At 39.7% G+C, this 15898-nt stretch overlaps 1 protein-coding gene across 4 annotated transcripts in view; it reads right to left on the bottom strand.

Moving 5' to 3' along the window:
• ARHGAP32 (Rho GTPase activating protein 32) overlaps positions 1–15898 on the bottom strand; it is a 265997-nt gene that overhangs the window by 79119 nt on the left and 170980 nt on the right. For all 4 annotated transcript variants that reach the window (XM_028527567.2, XM_036014652.1, XM_028527566.2 and 1 more), the window contains 2 exons: positions 9245–9367; positions 7861–7938 (listed from right to left, as the gene is read on the bottom strand). In XM_028527567.2, coding sequence (XP_028383368.2) covers positions 7861–7938; positions 9245–9367 — 201 coding nt within the window. The remainder of the gene's footprint in view (positions 1–7860; positions 7939–9244; positions 9368–15898) is intronic.

A 15898-nucleotide genomic window follows, 5' to 3' on the forward strand; every position in this document is an offset into this window, starting at 1 on the left:
TTCTGCCAATCTCCACCTGGCATTTCATCCATGACATTAACATCCCAAATGCATTGTAAGGACAGTTTTCTAGGGAGGGAACATTTACGAACTGTTTAATTTGTTTCGCCTGTGCACATGATAAACGATGGGGGACTAATCGGTGGTTCTCACGTTTTCCTCTTACTAACCTGAGGAACTAGACAAAATTCAGATTCCTGTTCCCATCCCCCAGGACTCTGGTTAGTGATATCTAGCTTTAACATGTGTCTCAGCTCCTTCTGATGCCTGTGGCTCCTGCATAAAACTCTGGGAACCACGGCACTAGACAAACAAGCCATCCTCAGAGATTAGCAGCATTTTGCATCTGTGTGATGCCTTCACCTGAGGAGAAAAGGCTTTCCCACACCTCACCCCACCTTCCCAACAAAAGTCTACAGATGGGCACAAAAGCTGATGCCCTTTAGTCTTAAAAAGATTTAAAAAGCAAAGAGTATTTTTTGGCCAAAGTACATTATATGATGAAACACCTCAGAAAGCAAAAGATTCAATACTCTTTAGGAGACAAAAAATAAAGAACAGATTTCAGAATTTAAAATGACTACAGTTAATATAATGTAACACTTCCTACTCCCAGAAGTTTAAGAAAAGAAACAGAGTCGTGGTATAATTTAAACACAGGAATGAACTAATCCTTCTGTTCACACAGCTGAATTATGGTTCAGGCTGAAACAACACACAGCAGAACTTGGCAAATGCCCATCTGTATGAGCCACCACCTGACTCAGAGTTTACCTGTAGCACACAGTAGGCACTGTTTCTATAAGAATGCCCTGAGGAACACCCAGACCAGAATCACATGTATAAAAACACAGTCTCATGCTATGCCACAACCACTGAAACAGAATTTGGGGCATTAAATCCTGGGATTTCATATTTTAACACGTTCCCCGGGTAAGTCTTATACACACTACAGTTTGAGATTCTGGCCAAGAGAGAGTAGAAAGAATTATTGGTAATGGAAGTATAAAGATAACAGTAAGGCCAAGGCTGGTGTGGCTCAGTGGATTGAGTGCCAGCCTGTGAACCAACGGGTCACCAGTTCGATTCCCAGTCAGGGCACATGCCTGGGTTGCAAGCCAGGTCCCCAGTTGGGGATGCACAAGAAGCAACCACATATTGATGTATCTCTCCCTCTCTTTCTCCTTCCCTTTCCCTCTCTCTAAAATAAAAATAAATAAAATCTTTAAAAAATAAAAATTAAAAATTAAATGAGAAAAAAGATAACATTATAGAGCAACCTTAGTATATTAGTGAAGGCTTTTCCTTGGACCAACGTTATTTGCAAATTAAGACAATGATGCATTACCACTACCCAGCTATTAGAATGGCTAAAGTCTAAAACAAAACAAAACAAAAACAACAGACAAAACCTCAGAACTATCAAATACTGGTGAGAATGTAGGAAAGCATCAACATCAATGCTGGTAGAAATGCAAAATAGTACAACCACCTTGAAAGACAGTTTGGTTTCTTACAAAGCTAAAAAAAGGCCTCCTGTATGATCCAGCAGTGGTGCTCCTTGGCATTTACCTAAAAAAGCTGAAATAATATCCATACAAAACCTTGCCCATGGGTGTTTACATTTATAGCAGCATTACTCATAAATGACAAAAACTGGAAGAAACCAAGATATTCTTTAATAAGCGAATGGGAAAATAAGCCCTGGCACATCCATAATAATGATCAAACTGATTTAATCAGTGATTAAAAAGGGACTATCAAACCATGGGAAGACACAAAGGAACTGTGAATGCATATTGTGAAGTTTGAAAAGGCTACATACTGTAGGATTCCAACTGCATGGTGTTTTAGAAGAGGCAAAGCTACGCAGACAGTAAATTATCGGCAGTTTCAGGGCAAGGAGGAGAGAGGGACAAACAAGAGGAGCACAGGCATTTTTTAGGGCAGTGAATCTGCTCCGTATGAAACCGTAATGATGGATACACATCATGCTGCATTTGTGAAAACCTTAGAACTATAACCATACATCACAAAGACAAACTTAAATGTAAATAATGGGCTATAGTTACTAGTAATGTAGGGATACCAGTTCATTAACTATAACAAAAAGCAAGCCCCAAAATCGTTTCAATCATTGTGGAGTAGGATGAGAAACTGATATTATTTTCATCCTTGTGATTCTGGCCCATGTGTTCCTCAGACAACTCCTAGACATGGTGCTTACTCTGTGCTGTAGGTAAACTGCAAATCAGCTGGCAGTTGATAAACGTGAGCATCTCGCCAATTCTATTCAATGAACTAGAACTCAATAAATTATATGTTAACAATAGGAGAAACTGTGTATGTGTTGGGGGGATATTATATGAAATTCTGTTATCTACTCAATTACTCTGTAAATTTGTACTAAAATCTAAGTTCTGTTGTTTATTTTTTTTTACATAGTAATAAGATAAAACAAAGTCACAACGCAGCAACTGCACTCCATCAGTTCCCAGCAACACAGAGGCGAGGCTGCCATGGTAAAGCTGTACCTAGTCATGCCCTGAGAGCAGGCCAGAGAAGAGACAACAAGCAAACCTGTGACCAAGATAAGAAAAAGGCAAGTCCATGTAAGATGTCGAAACATAGCACGCAGAGCAGACCTGCAGGTGGACACCCGGGCCAGCAAGCCTTCCGCCAGTGGGGAGAGCATCGCACTCGAAGTGGGCCTCCATCCTGGGGAGCAGCGGCCCACATCCTTGCTCCCGCACACTCTCTCTTGGGTATGGTCTTGATCCCCTGGAAGACCACGGCCAATCCAAGCCCTCGTCTCCTCCTACACTGTTAGGTAAGATAGGCTTCCTGCCTCTGCACTTCCTCCTGTGTCACAGTCTACTCACAAAGCCCAGGTTACAGAGGCCACCTGTGTGACCAGAGCCAGTCAGGCTGGCTGGTTAGCCACACGCCTATTCCATGTCCGGCCGGTCCACCGGGTCATGTGGACATCCTCTCCTCAGAAGACACACACAGACTCTGCATTCCCAAGTTGCCTCCTCCAGGAACCTCTCCTAGACCTTCCAGAGGAGCCTTCTGGGCTCTGAATTTCCCACTTACCTGAGAGGCCTGCTCATCCCTTTGTCCTGCCTGGGGGCACAGTGCCCAACACCCAGGGGGCCTTCTACCATAAATGAAATGAAGGCGTGATCCAGACTGTGAGCTCAAGGTGGATCCTTCTCAGATGCTGCCCAACCCCCTCCATGCCTGAGGACAGCAGGGGGCAGAGCACCCATGGAGCAGACATTCCCAAGAGTGCTTCCTCAAGCTCTCAGCAATCATGGCCATGGTCCCTAAACTCTGCCTGCCCTTGGCCCAGGGCCAGCCTGGCTCAGAGAGGGCACCACTGCTTATCAAGTCTGTGGGAGACAGTCCCTGAACAGCCTTCAAGCCAGCCCTGAAGGTGACCCCAACCACCTAGCCATCCAGGACTGGTGGAAACCTATTCATATTGTGAAGCCCTAATCCCTAGTGTCACAAAATGTACTTGAAGACAGGGCCTTTGAAGAGACAGTTAAGGTTAAATAAGGTCACATGGTTGTGCTATTCTAATCTGACTGGTGTCTCTATCAGAAGAAATTAGGACACAGGGACGAAGACTTTGAGAACGTGAACACAGAGAGAAAAGCAGGTGAGGACACAGGAAAACGGTGGGCACCTGCAAGCCCCGCAGAGAGGGTTCAGAAGAAACCAACCCTGGCAACACCTTGATCTTGCACTTCCAGCCTCCAGAACACTAAGAAAGTAATTTCTGTTAAGTCATACAGTCCATAGTATGTGTTTATGGCAGCCCCAGAAAACTAATATATCATCTAATAAGCAAGTAAAGGAACAGATAAACCTAAGAGACAGCAATACTCAGTAACAGAAAAGAATCTCACAAAAAAGATGATTATTCTTTACATTCTTAATTTCTATCATTCATCTACACCAAAACATATTAAATACAAGGAACTCAGACATAATTTACATTAGAGAAATTTTAAAATCAACATTACCCTTGTAAAAGGAGTCACACAAAAATATGTCCTTACATAAAGACCAAGTTTCTTTAATACCTTTAGCTTGTTACCTGGCTTTTAAAAGTTCAAATGATAAATTACTCTTTGATGTAATATGAGGTCTGTCCGGCAAGTATCCAGCCACGTACAAATAAAGAAATTTACTGAAGAAGATACAAGACACACTGTACATAGGACAACGGCATGTCAGTCCCCTTCAAAGTAGGCACCTTGGGACCTCACACAGTTCTCCCAGTGCCCATCAGCTGCCCCGCTGTATTTTCCTGAATTTCACTGATGGTCTGAAATCTCTTCCCTTTCAAAGGTGATTTTAGTTTTGGTAAAAGCCAGAAACCGCAAATCTGGGCTGTAGGGGGACTGAGCCACCTGGGTAATTCAATGTTTCGCTAAAAAACTCTGCATGAGACATGATGCACGAGCAGGCATGTTGTCGTGATAAAGCTGCCAATCACCAGTTGCCCATAGCTACAGCCTTCTGAGTCATCCAAATAGTTTCCACCGAAGAACGATGTTGACTCATTGCTATACTCAGTCATTTTGAATGTGATGGCCACACAGTACACATGCTCACTCAACAGCATCTGCCACCCCCACTGACTAGCACAGTGCCATCACTGTTCGTGCATGCGCGTTCCAGTCCACTCCCTTGGCTGCCGGGTTACATCAATGTTGCACAAACTGTTCTCATTATGTTAACAATGACTGGACTTTTTCCGGACAGACCTCGTATATCCACGACATAAAACAAGGTGTACTAGGAACCTGAACTACTGGTTTTCCAGCAGCGTTCCCTGCATACACTCTACTGACTCCCATCAGGGATGTGGCAGGAAGTCGAAGAGATGTCAACCAGGCAGGTTCCACGGGGCATGAGGTGGAGCTGCCCTGACTACACTACCCCGGCGGCTCCACTGGTACATTCTCTCCCTCTGAGATCAGATCTAAGTTCTGTCTGATTAAAACTTCCACTAGGTTTTGTTTTCATTATGACAACTACGGGACTAAACCACTGTCCCAGTTATTTCAAACTTAAAAATCAGGATTTTACAGGGATCTGGTCCGCAATTATCACATACAGCTGGTCCTGGAATAGCATCATTTTGTTCAATGTCCCTTCATTTCATCATAAAGTGAATGAGAAGCCATAGGAATGGAACTCTGTTCACATCAATTAGCTAAAACTAGCTTTGTTTCACATTGCTTCTCTTACAGTCGCAGAACCTATTGACCATACGAGGTGAGGGAGGGCCTCCCCGTACATGGAGTAAATTACCATTATCTCCCTCTCTCAACAGAATATTTAAGGAGAGACAGGCATATGCTCACAATTTAAAAATATCCAAAAAAGGGTAAAGACTGTCACAAACAGCCTGAAGGAGTTTTTACCCAGATACTATGTATTAGTCATCACATAAAAATGTAACACCTGGGAACAGTAATGTTTCCACCAGTAAACCCGAATGCTTTGCAGTCCACAGCTGCTTGCTTAACTTTTGTAGCATTCCTTGTTGGCCGCAAAAACAAGACGTTCCATTCCATGGGGCAGAAAACTGAGGTGGAGAACATTAATAATATGAGAGTAAATGTGGAAATCATGCCGAACGCTCTTCAGGTGAACGAATGAGTGAGCAGCCCTGCTGAGTCCCTACTCCACCACTCACTGACTCGGCATCCTGGCTTCTTTTATCAACCTTCTCAAGCAACCCTCTCCATAAAATGGAGCACGCTAACTACCACGAAGTTTGGCAAAGATTAAAGAAAAGGTGGAGAAAGGGCTCCGCAACACTTTGCACATAACAGATGCTTTAATACGTGCCCTCCTATTCACACCTCCCTGCACTAAACCGTAATAAGGTGCACTTACAAATGGATATTGCTTAGGAACAGCAAGGGAGAGTGAATTGTGTGGGTTCTTCCCTTGAAGTACTCGATTTCTTTTTTAAAGGAAGTTTTGACAGTGGCATTTAAGGCCCACTCCTGGTTTTACAGCCCCACCAATACAAATCACAGGCATATTCCAGCATGGTCTAAACAGACACAAAAGTCTTTCCAAGACCAATCAGGATGAAAAAGAGCATTTATATATGAAAAACCTTTCATCCGCAATTATAAGTGAATTCTTGAAGTTTAAAAATCCTTTAAAGATTTTTAAATAATTTGTTTTGGCGATAAATGAATTTAACTAGTTATTTTATTCTAATTTAAAAAATAGTTTGTTCAGGCAATAAACTAATTTGTGTGACTCTAAATAAAAGAGAAGGATAAATCTATGCCTAGCACAGACTCAATATCTAATACACATGTGTTACATGAAAGAAGGGAAAATCTGCCAGTATTTTTATAGTTATAGACCTGAAATATTGAAAACTAGAAGGATCATAAGTGGAACTCGCTAATAAAGAAGAAACTAAAGTCCAAAGAAAGTAACTTGTCTAAAATTATAAAGAAGGTAACAACACCTAGATCAAAATATAACTCATTTTAAAGCCAAAAATATTTTTGATCATCTTTGAGACCCTAAAGTTTGTATTTCATCTCCATGAACATGGAGAATTGACCCCTTAACAGAAAAAAGATATCCCCAGTCTCCTATTTACTCTTATATTAATCAAAGGTACCAATTATTCACAGCAACTAAGAAATCAGAGCACAGATAAAGGAGAACTCCAACTGTACAAATAATTTGTGGAGTAATACGGATATAGTTTTTCTGGTCTTAATCATTAAATTGAATTGCTATCAATATTTTATAATAGATAAAGAGACACAAAATTAAATCTGTAAAATAAAAAACAAAATTATTTAAATGTTAAAATCAACATTTATTGAGTGAAAAATATGCATCAAGTTTGACCTAAGTACTTTAAATGTTTTATCCTTACAGATTTGATCTTTACAATAACCTTATAAGGTAAAGAAACATCCTACAGTCCCCGCTTTGCCAATAAAAACACTGGAGCATGGAGACGTTAAGTAACGTGCTCAAGACGACACAGAGTGGACACTCAGGAGATCTGGCACCAGAGCCATGTTCTTAACTGCCATATGATTACTTTTAATATAATACACTTTATAAAAACCTAAGAATTAGCTTTTATTTACTATGTACTTAAAGCTCAATATTTATAATAGTTATTAATATTTTCAACTTCATAGTATATTTGATTTATGCAGAACTTCAGGAACATTTTTATAAATTGACCACAAAAAACACAGGTTATATACTAAGAATACAATCTTAAGGCATCTTTAGATACTCTTTTAGTGATAGTTTTAAAAGATTAAAGAAAACCTATCTATACTATGGAAGTTAGTGCTAGTGAACCTAAATGGTATCATTATGCCTAAAATTATCTAGCCACATACGGGAAAAGAAATGAGAATGGCTTAGGTTCTGCAATTAACACACAGTTTACATTAACAATTATAAATGTATTTTAAAGAATAAAACTGATCAAACTGACTTAAATCGGAGAGAAAATACATGTGAATCATGATGTAAAACCAGTATCAGAGGCAATGCAGAGTCGCAGGCCTGACAATCTCAGAGTGATCGCAGGCCCGTGGTTCTGCTCACGCCTCGGCTGTATCGTCATTTACAAAAGGAGTTAAAAATAACCACAGCAGGAACAGGAGAAGAAAACCCAAGTCTAACATCGGCCACATGTTTCTGTCGCTACAGAGGGAGTTTCTGATGATCAAGTCTATGCTGTACCAGGTCATGCTGTAAACCACAGCATGACTGTAGAATCAAGAAACACCGTTTTCGGAGCACTCCCACACCTGATTCTCCATTGCCTACCTGAAATCCGTGCTTGCCTCTCCACCACGTGCTTAACACTTTGGGGGGCATGTCAATAACAGAAACAATGTCGCCCACCTAGAAGAAAATTTTAAGTAAAATGTTTTTAGTCAAATTTTAAATCAACTGTTTTATCTAGAATTTAATCTGAACTGTAACCAAAAGGTAATGGGTAATTACTCTCAGGGTAATTGTCTCTGAAAAGCATAAGACTTCTTTCTGGAAAGAATTTAATGGTCTCAACCATTTGTTAAGGAGAGGGCCACAGAACGTGAAGCAGCTCAGAGGCTGTGGTCCAGTCTAACGTGAGCGGGAACTTCGGAAAGTCAGACAACCTAAGATTTCTGAAGGCTGGCCTCACCCATCATCAATACTTCTGTTAAAATACTGTCACTGCTGTTACTAAAGTGACCAGATTCACTTACAAAGACAAAGACAAACACTCATACTTACAGCAGTAGCAGCTTCTATTACTACCACAGTTAGAGCGTGCCCACCATGTGCTGGGCACCGTGCTGAGCAATGGGCATGATCTTATTTAATCATCTAAGAAGGCCTACTACGTCTACAGTTACTGGGTTATTCTTAGCAAGCATAAAATTTGATGACAGCTACACTTCTTTCAAGAGATGGTATGATAACTTATTACTTCCTTCACTCTAAAAATAAAACACTAGTGAATTTATATGTTTTTACAAAATCATAAGTGTAAATCACAATAATGGTTTCTGATAACATTGAATGGAAGTTACATTCTTTGATCAAAGTAAGTGACAATCTCTGTGACAGAACAAAGTACTTCAGAGCAATGTCACTCTAGCACACGCAATGTGGCTGTAAGAATTTTCCTTTCACGTTCACAACCAACACATCAGTTCAGGAAAGAGTCGTCTTCACAAAGCTATACTTGCTGACAGACTTGGCATCTTCCGAAATCTACATTCCTTTGGGCACAGAACCTGAAAACTGAGTGTGAGAGCAGTTCGAAAGAAAGACTGACACCTGGCTTTCCAGAAGCTGACAGAGACAAACAGGAGAGAAATTATGATTGAATGTACTGAAGTGATTTGTCAGTGATAAGCCATGAATGGTTCCACATGACATTTGATCCAGGCTTTTTTTTGGGGGGGGGGGGGTTGTATTTGCATGGAGTAGGGAAAGGAGATCAAGAATTACTTCCTAGAAGAAATGGGAGACACTGAAGTTGAAATTTTCAAAGATGAGTCCCATCATATAAGTAAAAATAGATGGCATGCCAAGCTAAAAGATAATGGAGTGTGAAAAACCCAGTGCCTTTAATTAAAAAATAATGAAAACATTGAGGGTGAGGCTAGAAAAGCAGCAGGGACTGAGCTAACACAGAGCAGCAACTTCAGGCATTTACCTCCAAGGTCAGCTCATCAGGGGCCCGAGCAGTGTACCTCTTGATGACATGGGCGGCGCCAACGGCAGGAGTGTTAATGGATGATTCTTCATGTACTAGAAGGTGATTCCCCTTATTATCAATCTACAACAAAAAATGCAGTATGAGGTAGTGAAAGACATGAGGCTTGCAAAAGTTTCTTTGACATCAATTTGATTTAGGACAACTACAACCAAAAGAATCTTTTTTTAAAACCATATTATCATCTATTGAATACTTAATGTATGCCATTCATTGTGATGTGCATATAGCATGGGATTTAATTTACCCCCATAACTCTAAAAGATACTAATCATTATCATTATTTGAAAATGAAGATGCTAAAGCTAAAAAGAGGTTATAGCATTTCCAACAGATTAAATAATTTCTCCAAGATCACAGAGACAGTAACAAAAGAGCAAAGATCTCAGTGCAAGTTGGCTTCAATCAGTTCTACAATCTTTCTGCTTTCCATCCTGCTTTCCAACTTCCAATGAGAAAAGAATAATATAACTCTGCATTCGCAAATTACAGAAAAATACCTAACATATTTACTGGATATAGTATCATCTAAACTTACTCTTTTTTTCTATTTTGTTTATTCTGTTTTTTAGACTCCACACACAAGTGAATTCATATAATATTTGCATTTCTCTGTCCGACATTGCACACGCCATAATACTTTCTATATTCACCCATGTTGTCACAAATGGTGAAATTTCGTTTTCTTTTATGGCTCAGTAATACCCCACTGTATATATGTATCATCACTTCTTTAGCCATTCGACCAGTGATGGATAATTAGGTTGCTTCCATATCTTGGCTATTATAAATAATGCTGCAAAGAACATGAGGGTGCATATAAATTTTCTAATTAGTGTTTTCAGGTTCTTCAGCTAAATACCCAGAAATGGAATTGCTGGGTCATATAGAAGTTCTATTCTTAATTTTCCAAGGAACCTCCTGTTTTCCATAGTGGCTGTTCCAATTTACTATCCCACCTACAGGACACAAGGGGTTCTCTTTTCTCAACATCCTTGCTTATATTCATTTCTTGATTTATTGATGACAGCCATTTTCACAGGTGCGAGGTGATATCTCATTATAGTTTTAATTTGCATTTCTCTGATGATTAAGAATGTTGAGCATCTTTTCATATGTCTACTGGCCATCTGTATATCTTTAGAGAAACGTCTATTCTGGTCCTCTGCCTGCTTTTAATTGGAGCATAATTTTTGGTGTTAACTTGTATAATTCCTATATATTTTGGATATAATATGTTATATGGTTGGCAAATATGGTTTCCCATTCACTAGGCTGTCTTTTCACTTTCTTGATGCTTTCCTTAGCTGTGCAAATACTTTTTAGTTTGATGTAGATCCATTTGTTTATTTTTCTATTGTCTCCCTCTCCCAAGAAAACATACTTCCAAAAATACTGCTAAGAGCAATGACAAAATTTTCCTGCCTAAGTTTTCTTCTACCATTTGTATGGTTTCAGGTCTTATACTTCAGTCTTTAATTGATTTTGAATTTATTCTACATGGTGTAGGCAAGTTGTCTACTTTCATTTTTTTCATGTTATCTATCAAGTTCTCCCAGTACCACTTATTGAAGAGACTGTCTTTACCCCACTGTATTTTCTTGCTTTCTTTGTCATGGATTAGTTGACCATATAGACATGGGTTTATTTCTAGGATCTCTATTTTATTCCATTAATCTATGGGTCTATATTTACACCAGCAAAAATGCTGTTTTGATTACTATAGCATTGTAGTATTGTTTGATGTCAGGAAGTGTAATACCTCCAATTTTGCTATTTTTTTCTGGCTCCATATAAATTTTAGGCTTATTTGTTCCAATTCTGTGACAAATGCCATTGGTATTTTGATAGGGATTGCACTGAATCTATAGGTTGCTTTGGGTAGTGTGGACATTTTAACAATGTTAATTATTCCTATCTATGAACACAGTATAGGCTTCCATTTATCTGTATCTTCTTGAATTTCTTTCTACAATGTCTTGAAGTTTTCAGAGTACAAGTCTTTTTTACCTCCTTGGTTAAATTTATTCACAGATATTTTTCTCTATTTGATGCTATTGTAAATATAATTGCTTTCTTACTTTCTCTTTCTGATGGTCCATTATTCATGTATTATAATGCAACCAATTTCTGAATATTAGTTTTGCATCTGGCAACTTTACTGAATTCATTTATTAGTTCTAAATAGTTTCTTGGTGAAATCTTTAGGGTTCTATGTATATGGTATCATGTCACATGCAAATAAGGACAGTTTTACTTCTTTCCTTACAGTTTGGAATGTCTTTATTTATTATGTCTAATTACTGTGGCTAGTATATGTAATACTATGATGAATACAAGTGGTGAAAGTGGACATCCTTGTCTTGTTCCTAATTTTAAAGAAAAGCTCCAGCTTTTCACTATTCAGTATGATGTTGGCTGTAGGTTTGTCATATATGGCCTTTATTATGTTGAGGTATATTTGTTCCCTCTAGCTCCAGTTTACACCATATAGAAGAGTTTTTATCACAAATGGATGTGGGATTTGGTGCTTTGTCTGTATCTACTAATATGATCACATGATTTTCATCCTTCATTTTGTTTATGTGGTGTATCATGCTAATTATTTTGCAGATACTGAACGAACCTTGTGTCCCAGGAACACATCCCACTTAGTCATGGCATATGAACATCTCAGGTATTGCTGAATTTGTTTGCTAATATTTTGTTGAAGATTTTTGCATATATGTTCATCACGGATGTTGACCTCTAATTTTCTTTTTTTGTAGTGTCTTTGTCTGATTTTGATAACAGGATAATGCTAACCTCATAAAATTAGTTCAGGAGCCTTCCCTCCTACTCAATATTTTGAAATAGTTTGAGAGGACACATGTTAATTTTTCCTTGAATGTTTGATAAATTCTTCTGTCAAGACATCTGGTCTGATACTTCTTTGCTGGCAGTTTTTTGATTATTGATTCAATTTCATTAGTAGTTATCAGTTGGTTCAGATTTTCTGTTTCTTTCTGATTTGGTCTTGGATAACTATATATTTCTAGGAATTTTTTCATTTCTTCCAAGCTGCCCAATCTGTTGGCATATAACTGCTTGTAATATTTTCTTATAATTCTTTGTATTTCTGTGGTCTCAGCTGTCACTTTTTCTTCATTTATGTCTTTATTTATCTGGGCCCTCTCTTTCTTATTCTTGATGCATTATCATTTTCTAGCCCTTCACTTTCTGTGTGTGTTTCATGATCTGAAGTGGGCCTCTTGTAGGCAGCACGTGCACAGGTCACGTGTGTCCTGCATTCAGCCACCCCATGTCTTTTTACTGGAGCATTCAGTTCATTTACATTAAAAGTAATTATTGATAGGTATTTAGTTTGGTCGTTTTTATTAAAAACTGTTTTCTGATTGTTTTTGTAGTTTTCTCTTCCTTTTTTATTCTCTTGCTATCTTCTCTTCTATGTTGATGACACTCTATAGTGTTATGTCTAGATTTCATTTTCTTATATTCTTGTATATCTTTTATAGATTTGTGGTCTGAGGTTACCATGTGCTTCATATAAACCAAGTTATGCTTGTAGCAGTCTATTTTTTCAATTTTTATGTATGTATTTATTTTTTTAGAGAGAAGGGAAGGGGGGGAGAAAGAGAGGGAGAAAAACATCAATGTGAAAAACATCAATCAGTTGCCTCTCATACACGCCCCTGCTAAGGATTGAACCCACAACCCAGGCATATGCCCTAACCAAAAATCTAATTGGTGACCTTTTGTTATGGGGGACAATGCGCAACCAACTAAGCCACACCAGTCAGGAAGCTGATGGTAGCTTAAGTTCAAATACATTCTTCAATCACTACAATTTTTAGGTTCATCCCTTCCACATTTACATTTTTGTCATTGTTTTTTACTTGCTTCCTATGTGTGTTTGTATGTATCCCTTACTTTGTTGTCGCAATTACACATGATCTTCCTGCTTTTGCTTTTTCACCTTTGTACTACTAATATAGTTGGCTGACCCACTGTTTCTACTAAGTGTTTACCTTTGCCAGTAAGAATATTTTCTTTCTCATATTTTCTTATTCCTGTTTTTATCTTTTCTACTTAAAGAAGACTCTTTTGACATTTGTTGTAATAATGGTTTTGTGGTGATGAACTTTCAGCTTTTCCTTCTTTGGGAAACTCTATCTCCTCTTCCATTCTAAATGATAGCCTTGCTGGGTGGAGCAATCTTGGTTGTAGATTTTTGCTTTTCATCACTTTGAATATTTCTTGCCAATCCCTTCTGGCCTGTGGTTTCTGTTGAGAATCAACTTACACAGTCTTATGGGACCTCCCATATAGGTAACTGCTTTTCTCTTTCTCCTTCCAAGATTCTCTCCTTGTCGTTAACCTTTGGCATTTTAATTATGAGCCTCTTTGGGTTCATCTTGTTTGAGTTTCTTTGTGCTTCCTGGACTTATATGTTTATTTCCTTAAACAGGATGGAGAAGTTTTCAGTCATTATTTCTTCAAACAGATTTTTAATCCCTTCCACAGTCTCTTCACCTTCTGGCAGCCCTATCACACAAATGTTGGTATGCTCAATGTTTTATCAGAGGCCCTTTAAACTACCCTCATTTTTGAAATTCTTTTTCTCTTTGCTGCTACAATTGGGTGTTTTCTGCTAGGTTGTTTTTCAAATCACTGATTCAATTCTCTACTTCATCTAATCTGCTCTTGATTTCTTCTAATGTAGTCTTTATTTCAGTTTCTGTATTTTTCATTTCTGACTACTTCTTTTTTACAGTTTTATCTCATTTTTTGAGTTTTTAATCTCTTTGTGAAGTCCTCACTGAGTCCATCTATTCTCCCCCTACCTTCACTGAGCATCCTGATAACCAGTGTTCTGAACTCTGTATCTGGCAAATTGCTTGTCTCATTTCATTTAGTTCTTTTCCTGAAGCTTTGTCCTGTTCTTTTATTTGAAACTTTTTTTTCTGGCCTCCTCATTTTGGCTGACTCCCTGTGTTTGTTTGAAAGTATTAGGTAGAGCTGTTATGTCTCCCAGACTTAACAGTGGCTTTATACAGGTGTCCTGTGGTTTCCCGTGATGCAGCCTCCTTAGTCACACAAGCCAAGTGCTCTAGGGACATCTCCTGTGTGTGCTGTGTGTGCCCTCCTGTAGTATTTAAGCTTCGATCACTGTTCATAAGCCAGTGGGTGGGGCTGACCCTCAGGATCACTGCTTTTGAGGGCTGGCTGTGAGGGCAGTGAATGAACTGTTGTGCAGGAGCTGAGCTCACAGAAAGGGAGTGACTTTTGCAGGGCTGGGTACCCGCTGCGTCCATCCTTCGTGTGTGTCATCTGTGGAGATGCATGGTGGTGCTCTGGCATGGTCTGAAGCTGGCTGCCAGGTGTGTTCTTTCTGGATCTCTTAGGAGGGACACTGGTGCAGATCAAGGCCATCATTCACTTGCACTGTGCTTGGAGCCTCATGGTAGAATGTGCAAAGTGGTCTGTGGTAGGTTGCCACTTGTGTTGAACTTGGAGGTACTTGGGAAAGACTATACTGTGTAATGAAGTTGGCTGGCACTTGTGCTGAGCTTGTGATCCTCTGGTGGGCACCACAGCACAAGCTGAGACTGGCCACGACTTGTAGTGAGCTGCTTAACTGAAGCTAGTTTCCAATACAAAACTGGCTACCACTTATGCCAAGCATGGAGCCATCTGATGGGAGTCAATGCAAATTGAGACCTGTCGCTGCTTATGCTGGCCTTGGGGCTGCTTAGCAATAACTACGAAGCATGCTGAGACCAGCAGCAGCTTGTTTAGGGTTTATAGAAGTTTGAGATATTTTGGGAAAGTCTATAGCAGGAACTGAGGCAGATCACGTGTGTAAAAGAGCCACTTGAGGTAGGCAGGCAAGTTGGGGGGGTGGGGTGGGATCTCAGGGACTCACTACAAGGGGGTGAACAGTGTTAGCCAGATGAGTAGAGAGCTCAGCTTTGGTGCTCTCCTGCCCTGGGCTGGCTGGGAGGAAGCAGAGTTCAACAAGGTAACAACGGTGTCTGCTAGCACTTCTGTCCCTGGAGAGAGTTACCCAACCTCTGCCAAACAGCCCTTACCCTGAAGTTAATAAACGTATTTCCTTCCTGTATGTCCCTTGCACTTTTGAGCTGTTGCCCCTGTGCTCAAGCTCAGTGCCAGTGAGTCTGTGAGTGAATGAGGCTATGCACAGGCCCTTTAAGAGGACCACCCGGGGCTCTAACATCTTTTTTCCTTCCACGGATGCAATCCCCGCTGGTTTCCACAGGAAAATGTTGTGGGGACTTTTGTTCCCAGCACTGAAACCCTGGGCTAGTAGGGCTGGGACCATGTGCTCCTAAGGGGAGACCTGCTGAGCTGAGATACCCATCCCGATTCTTAGTCGCCGCACCAGGGGTTGGGACCTGTCTGTTCCACATCGTCCTTCCTACCGATCTCAACCTGGATTCTTTTTTTATACCCTTAGTCATAGGAGTTCTTTTCAGCTAGTATTCAAATGATCTCAATAATAGTTGTTCTATAATTCAGCTGTGACTTTGATGTGGTCGTGGAAGGAGGTGAGCAGAGTTTACCTACTCCATC

The sequence above is a fragment of the Phyllostomus discolor genome, chromosome 13 (assembly GCF_004126475.2).
Source record: "Phyllostomus discolor isolate MPI-MPIP mPhyDis1 chromosome 13, mPhyDis1.pri.v3, whole genome shotgun sequence".
Classification (NCBI taxonomy): domain Eukaryota; kingdom Metazoa; phylum Chordata; class Mammalia; order Chiroptera; family Phyllostomidae; genus Phyllostomus; species Phyllostomus discolor.